Source organism: Acomys minous, assembly GCF_964271855.1.
Source record: "Acomys minous genome assembly, chromosome: 11".
NCBI lineage: Eukaryota > Metazoa > Chordata > Mammalia > Rodentia > Muridae > Acomys > Acomys minous.
The window spans coordinates 12321555-12334619 of NC_140492.1; the positions used below are offsets into that span (position 1 = coordinate 12321555).

Here is a 13065-nt window from a genome sequence, read left to right on the forward strand (position 1 = left end):
GTACTGGCTCTCTTCTTGAAATCAGACTCAAAACCCTGATGTCAATAACCATCCAACAGCACCACTGATGTTAATTCCAACTGAAACATTCTGGAGCATCTTTCACGTAAGCCAGGGTGCTGAAATGAAGCAGAGTCCCTGTCAGTTCCCTATGGAGTTTTACTCAGGTCATTTAGACACTTTGATGATCTGTGTTGTCCCTATATGGTGGACCAATAATAAGCCACTGTAAAATCACATATTCTGCCTACTGCAGCTTTCTGACCACCTCTCCCGTGGTGACCTTTACAGATAGTGACAGCACTGGCAGGTTTCCACTCAAAAGCAATGCTGAGCTTTCTACACAGCCTCTTTATTGCTTGACTCCCATGCCACACCACCTGGCCTGGAGTGTCTAAGTCTAGCAAGGTGACATTCCCAGGCCTCTTAAATTTTTCGACAAAGACTCTGTGTTACACAGGCTGATGGAGCAGTAAGTATGGAGCCAGACACTGCTATGCAGGAAGAGACAACTAGACATCATTATACAGAAGACCAGCATGGTAGGAGAGCAAGCTCCCAGATGCAGAGTCAAGCCTGTGTCTTTGCGTATGATTACATTCTGGTGTCTTCTCAGATTTCTTGGTTAAGCCATCTCCCTTCACTTCATTAGAACCCTCTGCAGTTTATTTTCCAGTCAAGTATTGTGTGCTTAAGTTTTCTTCTTCTATTGCAAGTGGCCTAGGCCTGAAGTCGAAAGGTAAAATAATATGTATTTGATTTGTTTTTTATAACAAAAAAACTTTCATTAACTTCCTTTTTAATTGCCTTTTTATCCTATTTTAACTTGCCTCAATATGATGAATGTATGCTATAAAATGTGAGTCTTAAGGGTTTAGAAAGATAATCTTACTTACAATTTTACTTTATAAGAAGTAACAGTGTGTATTTGATTAAGAATGGCTTTTATAGAGACTTGATACACTATGAGCATATACGGGGGAGAAGGTCCCTCTCAGTCACGGTCATAGGGGAGGGAAGTAGGGGAAAAGTGGGAGGGAGGGAGAATACAAGGGATGGGATAACAATTGAGATGTACTATGAATAACTTAATAAAATATAAAAAATAATTTTAAAAGGAATGGCTTCTATTAACTGAATAGGGTTTTATGGAGGGCCAAAAGCTTCATTCTGCGATAAATAGTGATTTCCAATACAGAGTCAAGTTTACATTATGTACAAGAAAAACAAAGTATACCTTTTCTTCCTATTTTCCATTAAAAAAAAACCTCATATAATTGAAAATTAACGCATGAGATGAACTAAAGTGAAGATGGTGATGATGGCGCACTGAAAATGTCGGGACTGGGAAGGCCAATGCAGAGGGATCATGAGTTCTAAGCTAGCCTGTGCTACATGGTGAGATTACATCTCAAAAAGAAAAAGAAAAAGGACAAATGATACACACGCTGTGATGGTAGATTGCAGATTGAGGGGTGGTATGTATTAGATTACAGCTTTGAGAAGTTCTTCTTGCAGGCCCCCCATACTCGCTGGGACTCTCCTGTCATCCTGATAACCAATTCAAGCTCAAAGTCAAATGAACAATGAAGTACGAGACACTGACAGCACACAGTCACCTGATGCCAATTCAGGCTTCTGCAAGAGCAAGGTTCATTCATATGGACTAGACCTGTAGGCAGTTGTAAACTGTCTTCTGCTTTCTAGGCTATACACAGTAAACACTGACTCACTTGCTAGAACATTTCAGAAAGTTGCTTCAGACCATCCATGTGCTTTGGGTGGAGGCTGGAATGTGTTTACAGCCATTTTACAACCCAAAGGAGAATGCCAGAAAGTTTTCAAGTTGATGTAAGTTTACATTCTGAGTTTATATTTTTTTTAACTTGTCAAACTTTTATTATAGAGTATAATAATAAAGATTTCACCTGCAGCACATATGTTCATTAAAAACAACCATTTTATTGATGTTGAGCCAGCTTCTAATATTCTAAGGGGAACAATAGAATTTTATTCAGATTAATGAAATCCATAATTTCCAAGCACACGAAAGGTTTGTGTTATAGTAGTTAATTATAAAATGTGCTAAGTGAATTTCTCCACTGAGAAAGCCTGCAATGTGCTTCCTAAGTTAAAGTTGGGAGACTTTAAAGAGCAGGACCAAACCCTCAGTCAGACTTAGGAAGTGGTTGAGACGCAGCAGGGGACTGCCTGTGCTTTGCTGTGGTTAGAGGCCTGTCTGGGTGTGCTGATCAGTGTGTGACTCTGTCTCATAGATGATTAGAGTAAGCAAGTCTATGTTTTGAAAAAATGCAGAGCTCTCCCTCAAAAAACAAACAAACAAACAAAAATCAAAAACCAAAAAAACCCAAAACAAATAAAAAACTTGGTAGACCAAAGACCAGTCCACAGATTCAGATGTTCATACTGGCAAGCCAAGTGAGATAGAAAGAGAAGGCAGCTGTGCTTCAACTTGCTGTTTGTCTTCAGACTTGTCACTTTAATCAACACAAACTAGACGTAGTTCCTGTCAAACTTGAACCATGTCTTTCTTGCTCTGAGGATAGAAGATAGAAATATGTTTGGGTTACACGTTTCATCGCACTGCAAGATTTGGTGTTTACTGTGACATTTAAAATAAATTTCATCCCAATCCATGTTTTTCTAGGGAATGCCTATTGATTTTTTTTGCCACATAGGTTGACACATGGCATTGAAAAAGATGAAGTCTTAATGTGTGCTCTGTTTCCCTCTTCAAATTAGGAAATTGTTCTCTCCCTCTCAATTCAAGGTATTCAGTGATATCAAATTTTACTACAAATCATTCTATTCCTTGGTAAAGTGCTCGTTTACAAACACAAAGACATGAGTTCGGTCCCCAGACATAGCCAGATATAGTTGTGCACACTTGTAATCCTAGTGCTAGTGAGACAGAGGCAGCTGAGTCTCTGGCACTTATTAGCCAGTTACCATAGCCCACTTAGAGCATCCAGGCCAGTGACAGACCAGACAGTAAACAAATAATAAAATAAATAAATAAATAAATAAATAAATAAAGTAGATTGTGCCTGAGGGAGAGCAGCCAAGGATCTTGTCTAATCCTTCACAGGCACATGCTTACACGCACACATACACCTGCATCCACATGTGCACGAACAACACACAAACACACACAGGCACACCTTAAAGTAAATACTATCATGAGGCACCAAAAATAACATACAAAGACATTTCTATATTTGCCTGAGATCCATAACAGAAGTGCTCTAAGGGTCAGAATCAAATGCAACTCATCTGGTTGCAGAGCTCAAGACTTGGATAGTATAATGGGGTTTGGAGATTATTTGGTACAAAATTGATTTAAAAGGCTAGCCCATCATAAGGTGATAGAATTTATTTTTCCTCATCCTTGTTTGCCTACTCAGCACCACATTAACAGTTTTACTTACTGCATTGTAAAGGAATATTTTCGAGTGTTATCACCTCTACATAAAAGTTTGTGTTAAGAAAAGTATGCCCCACTCAGTTATTGGAGGTTTTGAGTCCTCTCTTCGGTGGTTCTAGATTCTGATCCCCTGTGAGCTGTTGACTCGCTTTTCAACTCCTGGCCAGACCTTCTTGCACCTCCATAATCCCTGCTGGAAAATTAGGTAGATGAAAACCATGACCTCATTAAGAAACAGATGCCTTTTCTGGACTGTGTTTTCCCAAGTAAACACATTACAGTGCTTTTGGGGACGCTTGGGTAGGACGTGGAGCCCTGTCCTGTTGGCCATTGGTTAGTTTGGGATCAGAAGACAAGAATTCAAAATTCTGTTTACATTGTAGTCAGACCAAAGTTTAGCAAAACACTCAATTTCCTTCCCGAGGCTAATGCTGCCTAGTAATACCCGAGTTGACTGAGGCGCTGACTCTGAGGTTCCCTTACATGGAATGTGTCTTGGCTGGAGGTGTGGCTGAGTTGATATAACTTCTCTTGCATGTGAGGTGTCTGAGTTCTGTCTGCAGTGCTGCCTAAAGCAAAAGAGGGAGACATACAGTCATGAGCCAGCATTCAAGTGGCAGGAGAAGCAGAAGCTCAACTTCATCCTTAGCTGTGGGCCCAGTTCAATGCCAGCCTGAGATAATTACAACCCACCTTTAAAAGAAAAAGTCGGTCTTTCCCTGGGTACATATTTTTCTAACTTCAGATTTACAAGACAAGAAGGTGAGAGCACATTTTAAAAATGTGTATTTAGATATCACAGGTGAAAATCATTTAATAAATTGTCACATTTGCAGGTTTATAAAGAAGGTAATTGACCAAGCTGCTTGGGCAGTTTCATTTGGTATTTTGTGTGTCTATTGACTACAAGGGGCTGTAAATGCAAATGCTACTGTTTCCCTTATGTAAGATTTGGGTCTTTAATGTGACCTTTAGGAGCGAATGGCCACCTCTAAGTCTGTCTCCACCTCTTGTTCATGAGCTTGTGTACTCTATAAATCCCCAGTATGAAACTCTGAAGCACATTCCACTGTGTTGGCTGTTGAAGACTCTATCCGGCAAAGTCCAGGGACTACACAGCATTTTCTCAAGAGCTGGGTAGATTAGGAAATTTTCAGTAACCTTAATGAAGACGTTGCCTGTGTGGATTTTGATACTCCTTTAAAAAAGAAATATCTGCATACCATTCAAACTTTAGAAAGGTCTTGCCAATCTTGCTTCCTGTGTTATTTGGGGCACATGATGCAAACCACGATGATAACTCATGCTACTGATCAACCTCATCATGAGATGTAATGGAGAGGCTTTTCGAAGAAATGTTGCTTGCCCAGTAAATTCTGTAAATGCTGTTGAAGTCAATAACCAAAATAAACAGCACAAATATGTGGAGAATTGGAAGGTCACTGAACCGTAGTCACTTCATTTCGAGCACAAGAGCGGTCAGCTGCACAGTGAATAATGTGTTATGAGGTGTCAGTGATTTAACAAGTTGGCCCAAAGTAGTTGGAATGTGGTGTGAAAGATTTCATCTCTGCTGGGCTGCACTGGCTGGACTCTTGATGCGATGGCCAGCATTCAAGCATTTGCCATATAAGATGCTTAGGGAAAAGTGACCAGTCTGCTATATTAACTTAGTCACGATCTTGAGGGTTTTATGATTCTGAAAGCTTTGGTGAAATAACTAGCTACTTGAATTTTTTAAAGCCTTTGTAGATTTGCAGAAGGCCTTAGGCTATGGAAACTTGATAATGAGTGGCAAGAAGCAATTTATTCACATTACAAGAATCTGAAGATATGGGCACTCTGAGAATTAATACCTGGATAGATGAAAAAGCAAGTTTAGCAGCAAGTATGGAAGGGTTACGTGCACATACATCCCGGCCATGTGCTTTGAAACTATTACTCATCTTCCTGGCATCTGGTTCCTCATCCATCTCTAGCACTTCATAACAACTATGTTGAATTTTTAAAATTCATAATACAGTAGAGATGAGCATATTTTTGAAATAGGTTCTTTGTGAGACTTGTACCTATTTACAATTCACTAAATAACTATTAAAAAAAAAAACAGAAGCCTGAAAAGGGCTGACATTCAGAAAGCATCTGTTTGCAGCTTGCAAAGTGTTGCAGCAGATACAAAGAGTTTTGTGGTAGGGTTTGTAATTGATCAGAGAAGGCAGAATACTAACAGTAAAAGCAATAAGTGGTGAGGTTATGACATAATCCTAAGAGAAGCCTCCCAAATTCATGATGCTACATAAGGTTTTACATGTCAGTAAACACGTGTGGTCCAGATGGACTTTGTGATCGTCTGCTTCTTTATTTACTTTTCCAGTTTTCATCCAAATGTTCACCCAAAGCAACTACTTTATGACAGCATGCAGCTTTCATATGCCTGGGGATCCATCTAGATATGTAGACTGTTAAATTCACCTTTGACTGGGTGCAAAAAAAAAAAGTACTAAAGCACTTGCTAGGCAGAAAAAGAAATTTAGAGTAGTCTGTAATTGCTAATTCCCTTCTTCCTTCTGTCATTTTCACTCTCTCTTATCTCCCCTAGGACATCTACTTGGCCTTTCTCATGACGATTCCAAATTCTGTGAAGAGAACTTCGGTTCCACAGAAGACAAGCGTTTAATGTCTTCGATCCTCACCAGCATCGATGCATCCAAGCCCTGGTCCAAGTGCACCTCAGCCACCATCACAGAATTCCTGGATGATGGTCATGGTATGTAGTATTCTGGACAACATAGGCTCAGGAAAACAAATTCATTTTCTTGGTAGCATTGCACCATGATGGTCTAATGATGCTCAGCTTACCCTGTGAGACAATGGTTGTTGGTCAGTGTCAGTGTCAGAAAAGAAGCAAGCAAATTGATTGTCTCTTGGCATGCAACGCCAGCAGCCTTGGTGGCATTACAGAATTTTTTTTTTACTGCCAACTTAAAAAGTTCAAAAAGGAAACAGTGTGGGAGACCACACAGAATGCCCAGCAGTGGGTGCCCCGAGAGTCTGGCTTTTATTTCCTCTTTCACCACTAAGTTCCTGTGAGAACGTTGGCAGACATCTTGCTTTGCATGATAATAATATGACTCTCAGAATTATTTGCTGTATGTCTATTATATGGCTTTGGTTAAGGTGTAGGGCATAATTCTGCTGGATTCTCTTTATAGCAACATAAAACTAGGAAAGGAAGCTCTCTAGATATTCAACGACTGGAAGAATTTGATTTCATCCTGACAGCAGATTCTCCTGGATGTGGAATAAAAAACTTCAGAACAAAAATAGCAAAGCCATGGTGGGAAAAGACTTCAAGAACTTCAAAGGAAAATTGCTAGCTTTATCCTTTCCAGACAGTTCATGAGCATAGCATGCTTTATTAAATTCTGTAAGGCTCGGATTAGTGCTATAAGTCATATGAAAGTACAGAGGAAGTCACAATTTCTAGAAATAATAAATTCTACTCCCTAAGCAGTCTTCTAAACAAGCTATTGCAAATTTCCTCTCCTCTCTTACTGTTCCGACATCGTAGAGGTATGGCAGGCTGGAAATGCGCAGTTGGAAGGAATCCTTGAGAGCATATACTTCAACTTTGTCGTCTTTCAGAAGAGAGTGTTCTACCTCTCTCAGAAGCAGGTGGCTAAGTTTTGGATCTTGGAGATAATAGTTTCCATAAAATGATCTTATGAGTCACTGTCCAAAGTAGGATCAAGGGAATCAGTGGTAATCATCTTTTTCCTGGGTTTTACAAAGTTTTGATTTATAAACACTTAATTTCTTAGTGTGTTAGGCATTTTGAGCTTTGACTAAACAGTGCCAGAATAATCAGTAAATTAAGTCCACTTCAAACACAGGGATGTTTGCTGCAAAGTGTTTTTTTTTTTTTTAAATACGGTGTAGCCAAAATGCATGCGTTACTTCATGATTCCACATATTACTGTGGAGCTGGTAAAACTCTTGTTGACACTAGAATTTGCATTTCATAATCTTAGCAGTAATCTAGCGCCATCCTTCTATGAAAGTTCTCCCGACAGCAGCAGCATGGTGGTGCAGAGCTGCAACCCCCGACACTCTGCAGGCAGAAGCGCAATGATTGTAACATCCGTGGCACCCGTAAATGCAGAACAAAGCCATGCCTCAGAACAAATATTTTCATCAATAAAAAATAAGCAATTTCAATAGCAGGAAAAAAAAGTTCCCATCTCTTAAAGACTTAGAAACAATAAATACTAAGACCTGTAGGTGTTTCCTTTAGACTAAAATAAAACGGCAATCCTCTTTAGTTTGGTTATAGTACTGGCTGAATCCTGAAGTGTATGGGTCCCTGTATCTTCCTTTCAGCAGTGAACAAATCATTACCAGAGAAAGTCTCTCTCTGGTAGCATCTTAACTCTCTACTCCTGATACTACCCTTACTGTTTTATTTTTTAAGAACACCATGAATATTTTATTTTAAAATTATATATTACACATTCCAAGAGGCTGAGCTCAACCCTGAATCTCTCAGTGAGCAGATCAAGTTGCTAAGGCAGCAAATTCTTATGGCAAAACTAGGCCAGCTTTTCACCCTGCGCACATATCAGCTCAGTTGCCGTGCTGTATGGAATTGTATTTCTTTGGCTGTAATTTGAGAATGCTTCCTGTATTTCATATTTGTAGAGCGTAAGGTCTTACTTTCAGTACAATAAATATGCTTCCAGCATTGCTTCAATTTTTAACAATATTTCTATGTTTTAAAATATTTTATACTCTGATTGGTTTTCATTTTCACCAAACTCCCATACTTCGGCATCAGTGTCTGTTCAAAAGGACTTCTGTCAGAGAGCAGCTAAGAACATAGTCTTAGTAGAAATAGATCATACTCATTTACACTTATAAAGATTGTCCGAGTCTCCCAGGTGTGAAATAAATAAACAAAGGAATCGCCAGAATAATTTGAACAGCATAAAAATATTTACTTTAATTAATCAAATCTACTTACTTTCACTTCTGAATGTGTTGTTTTCTTCTAGGTGGTCTTTAATTTTAACTAAAAAAGAAAAATTGCATGTTTTCAAACACTTATAAAGATGAAGGTAATTTCAGAATAAGGAAAAATAAGGAAAGGCGGTGGCTCTTGTCAAAAGATCACATGAGGATATAGTGTCCAAGCAGGCACTCTAGCTCTGTTACTTAACTGAGAGTTCAAAGAATTTAATAGCCTGGTAATTTTGATTTTAACACACCTACTAGTCAGTTTAAGTGAAAGTATGGGAGCCAGGACTGGCAAGCCCATTTTTCAGATGATCGGGGTGGTGACATTTGAACTACAAACTTAGAGAATCAAGGAAAACCCCAATCACAAGATGATATAAAAAGAAGCCCATGGACATACATTAGATCAAAGACTAACAGATTTCACCACACCTAAGCATAACACTTTGGGTTTTGTACTTTCTTCATAGGGAACAAATGAAATGACCACTAACAAAACTTGAAGTCAGGCTCTAATGAGCTCATTTGACAATAAGGAAGTAATAAAATTAGTAACCTGCCCGCCTAAACCCAATAAGAATAATGATGATTATTACAACAGTAATAATGTTTAGTGACCTGAGCCCATTTTCCTAAACATCAAAAATGTGACGTCTGTCACATTAGTATTATTCCCAGAGAGACCTATAGACATTGGCCAGATGCAGTGACTCATACAGAGAAAAAAGGGACTTCGGCTACTTAGGAGAGTTAAATTGAGACACTTAGAAGAAGGTAGCAAAACATCCCATGCTTAAGTAGCTACTGTCACAAAAGGCATCCAGTATTTTGATGGTGCCTAAAGAGCACGTGATCTGGAAACACCCGTTTGGTGAGCCATCACCTCCTTCCTACTTGCACGTCCAGCAGAGTTAAAGCAAAAGGAAACTAGAGTCAAATTAAACTCAGAGCATTTGATTTATTTTTTTAATTATTAGCCATAAGTAGCTGGACATTTGTAGCACTCTACCGCTGCCAGGTTTAAATTCGTTAGTACTGAGTGTTTCCTGATTTAGGTCAAAGGAGAAATGTGCAGTGGTTCAGTTATGGCTGGGAAGCCAAAGTGCACACTCCTAAGTAACTGTATCTGGAGACTTGTGATTTGGAACAGGAGTAGCCTTGCCTCGTGGGACAAGGGCTTTGCAGAAATGTTGCTGTTTATACAAGTTAGCTGGCTCGGAGCACAAGCCTCTGAAATAAGGCTAAGCACGGGCACAGAAATTATGCAAGGAAGGCAGGTGATTAAATTTCCTTTACCAAAGGCTTCCTAACCTTCAATGAGACCTGGGGAGATAGCTTGATCTGCTGTATCCAGAAGTCCTCTGCCAGATGATCAGACCAAGTGCATAAAACTCAAGAACATTAGCAACCTGAGCTGGTAAGAGAAATGTATGGATGGTTCTATATATAAATTATCTTTTCACTTACTTAAAGAGCTAAGGCGATGACCATTCAACAAGCACAGAACTTTGGACAGAAAATAGAAATGGAAGGATATATGTCCGCATTTCTTCTTAATTTCCAACTCTAGGAGGAGCAATCAAAACATAAAGCTAGCTTTCAAAGTGATATTAAGAATATGTGAGGCCTTCTGTGGTTGTATCTTGATTTTTAACATTAAATTGCTTTTTTGAAAATATGAGCAAATAACACATACTCAAAGGCCACGATGAGCTGTGATTTAAAGCTTACCCTCACTTCCTTACTGTTACATATGATGATGAGCACACAATGTCCCCAACAACTGCAGACTCCTAGAGTCACTTTTGGTCAGCATCCTCTGTTCCTTTGATGGTGTTTTTTTTTTTTCCGTTATTACTAGAAAGCTTCCCAAAGAGGAAGGAAATGCACATCTCACTGTTAGTGTTAGAAATTCATCCAAAGGCCTCAAAGAAACCATGCCAAACCAGGAATATGAAGCTAGAAACAAAATAGGAGCAGAGAAAGAGTTATGATACCTCAGACACTTCTTTGGGATCATTCATTGAGTTTGCGCAACCTACGCGTATTTGGGTCAATGCTCAGTCTTATACCTGAGTGCTGGAAGAGAAGACAAGATGGAAATAACCGTGGTGCTAAAAATAGAGAAGGATTAAATTCTTTAAAAATAAACCCTTAGTCTTACAATTTCTACTTACCATGAACACAGAGGACAGCCTGAGATATCCGAGCCTTTTAGGTTCTGTTTTCTGGAGGCAAGCTGTGGTGGGCTCTGAGCAGTGATGCTTTCCTTTGCCCATTTCAATAACTCCTTTTTGGTTTTTAGTTGTTGGCCTTATTTCAGATTCTTTTGACCTTGTGTGTATGGAGAAATACACATGCCATGTTCATATGTGCCTGCCTTTCTAAATATCCATTTCATATTCAGCAAGTATGAGAATGGAAGAAAGGAAGGAGGGAAAGGGAGAGGGGAGGGAGGGGAGGGATGCACAGTCTGGCACTCTATAACAGAACAAAGACCAGGTAGAATCTCAGACTGATATAAACCTTTTAAATATGAGGTCACTGTGAAGGAGTGGCTAAGAGTAAGAATAGATGAGGTAACGAAAAAGTCAGCAGGCGGTTGGACTCCAACAAGCGCGCATAATTTAAATGCAGAAAGAGTAGTTTTGTCCTAGTTTCAGCTTACCTCCAAACCATATGTGCTTTTAAAAGCGGAAGGCATGAATTGAATAATCCGTTATTACATCATTTTTCTTAGTACTGTATACTGTGAGCTTCATAGTCAGGCACCGTAATGATTTTTGTCATTTCCTGGCATAAAGTTTCCATGTGGTAGAGATGTCTGAATTATTTGGTTACAAAAGAAAATCATTAAATATAAAAAAATGGTTACTAGAGTGCAGGCTACAGAGGAAGCGGAAATGAGTGCAGGGACAAATTTTTCTTTAAAAAAAAAATGGTGGTAAGTTAATATCAGCCATCAGATGGAGGGAATCATTTTATTTTAAACAAGAAACTATCACTCCCATGTAACTTCTAAAGAAAATACGCTATTTAAAAAAATTTATTAATTTATTCTTGTTACATCTCAAAGGTTATCCCATCCCTTGTATTCTTCCCTCCCTCCCATTTTCCCTTTATTCCTCTCCCTATGGAAAATACGCTATTTTACTTGTACTGAGTTAAGCTTCGTAAAGACACATTTCATGGCCAGGAGCCCTTATCAAAGACTGATTCCAAATTACTTGCATCCTACATTCCTCCTAGCTCATAATCTCCCGTAAAGTGGGGTGGGCACCAGTGACTGTGCATCCATCTTGAGAGGTTCACTTACTCTGGTTCACTATAAATGAGGCAGATCCGTGCCCTGTTTGTCTATACATGGTTGAGTCTTTCCAGCTAAATACCTTGTTATGCAGCCTCTAGTCTGTACTTTTTTTTTTTAAGTGGGAAAAACATTGAAACAGCCGTTTTGAAGACCTGGAAAGCATTCTTGCTGATTCTGAGATTTGTTGACAGTGTCCTAACATCAGCAATCTGCTAAGGCCTCTCTGGTTTACACAGCAGCCGGCTCATGTAGCAGTGAAGATAACATTTTTCCCAGAGTTCCAAAGTGCCTACTCTTCCTCTGTCCCATAAAGAACGCTTAGTGAGGTTTTACTATCATTCTTTCCTATTGACTGGAAGTTAATGTTTTTCTTTTAACTTGATGTTTTTCTCCTTAAGTTCTCTTTGGCGAGATTCTCATTTTTAATGCTTTTTCTGGCTGGCCTTAAGAAGCTTTACCTCTTCAAACACTCTGGCCTAGTTAAATGGGAATTTTGCTACTTATTCATCTTCATATAATGCCTCTATCACAGATGGACAAATAGGTGTATGGTGTTCTCTTGAACTTGAGTGCAGTTGTAAAAATGTTTGCAGTTCACTTGAAACACGCTGAATAGTTTTTTTTTTTCAGTGCAAGGATTCGAATATGGACAAGTGTTCGTTAAATAAATGGTATTGGCTGCCATATCTAAGTGGTTTTCAGTTGGCTTGAACATAGAACCAACTATTATTGCTTCGTCATTTTCTGTTTTTTCTTTAATTTTTCAAATCTAATTCTATCCTTACAGTACATCATGAAAAAAATAAGCATCTCACAGGTCTCATAAATAAATTAGGGAGAGGTTAACTCAGTTTGGCTCAGAGCACATAAGCATTTGGTATTTTACCAGGATTAGATGCTAAACCAGCTGTTTCTAGCCTGAGGCACAATATCTATCACTTAAAGAATCTGTATGTGTGTTAGCCCCTCAGAAAGCAAGACATCTTTCTATATGCCTAACAGAGAAACCCTGGCATGGCAGGAGAATGGTAGGCCTTGAGCACCAAGCCCTAATAACTCCATAATGTTGGGTGAGAAATTGATAGTTTGCTTCTCAAGTTGTCTTTAAGATAAATAAAAAGAGTAAGTTGATGTCCTGTGAATTAAATAAGTTTATATATGTAAAGATTTCTGAGTGTGTGATGTTAGTTGTGATTGCTGTTATAATGAGTGTGCATTTTGTAATCAAGTGAAAAATAATTAAAAACACAGAAGCCAATAGGGTCCTGTGCCTGAGTATAGGGTGAAGAAAATGATT

General features: G+C 38.9%; 1 protein-coding gene across 2 annotated transcripts in view; it reads left to right on the forward strand.

Moving 5' to 3' along the window:
- The window catches only part of ADAMTS5 (ADAM metallopeptidase with thrombospondin type 1 motif 5), a 41035-nt gene that overhangs the window by 15546 nt on the left and 12424 nt on the right, over window positions 1-13065 (forward strand). For both annotated transcript variants that reach the window (XM_084802342.1, XM_084802341.1), the window contains one exon: window positions 6045-6212. In XM_084802342.1, coding sequence (XP_084658468.1) covers window positions 6045-6212 — 168 coding nt within the window. The remainder of the gene's footprint in view (window positions 1-6044; window positions 6213-13065) is intronic.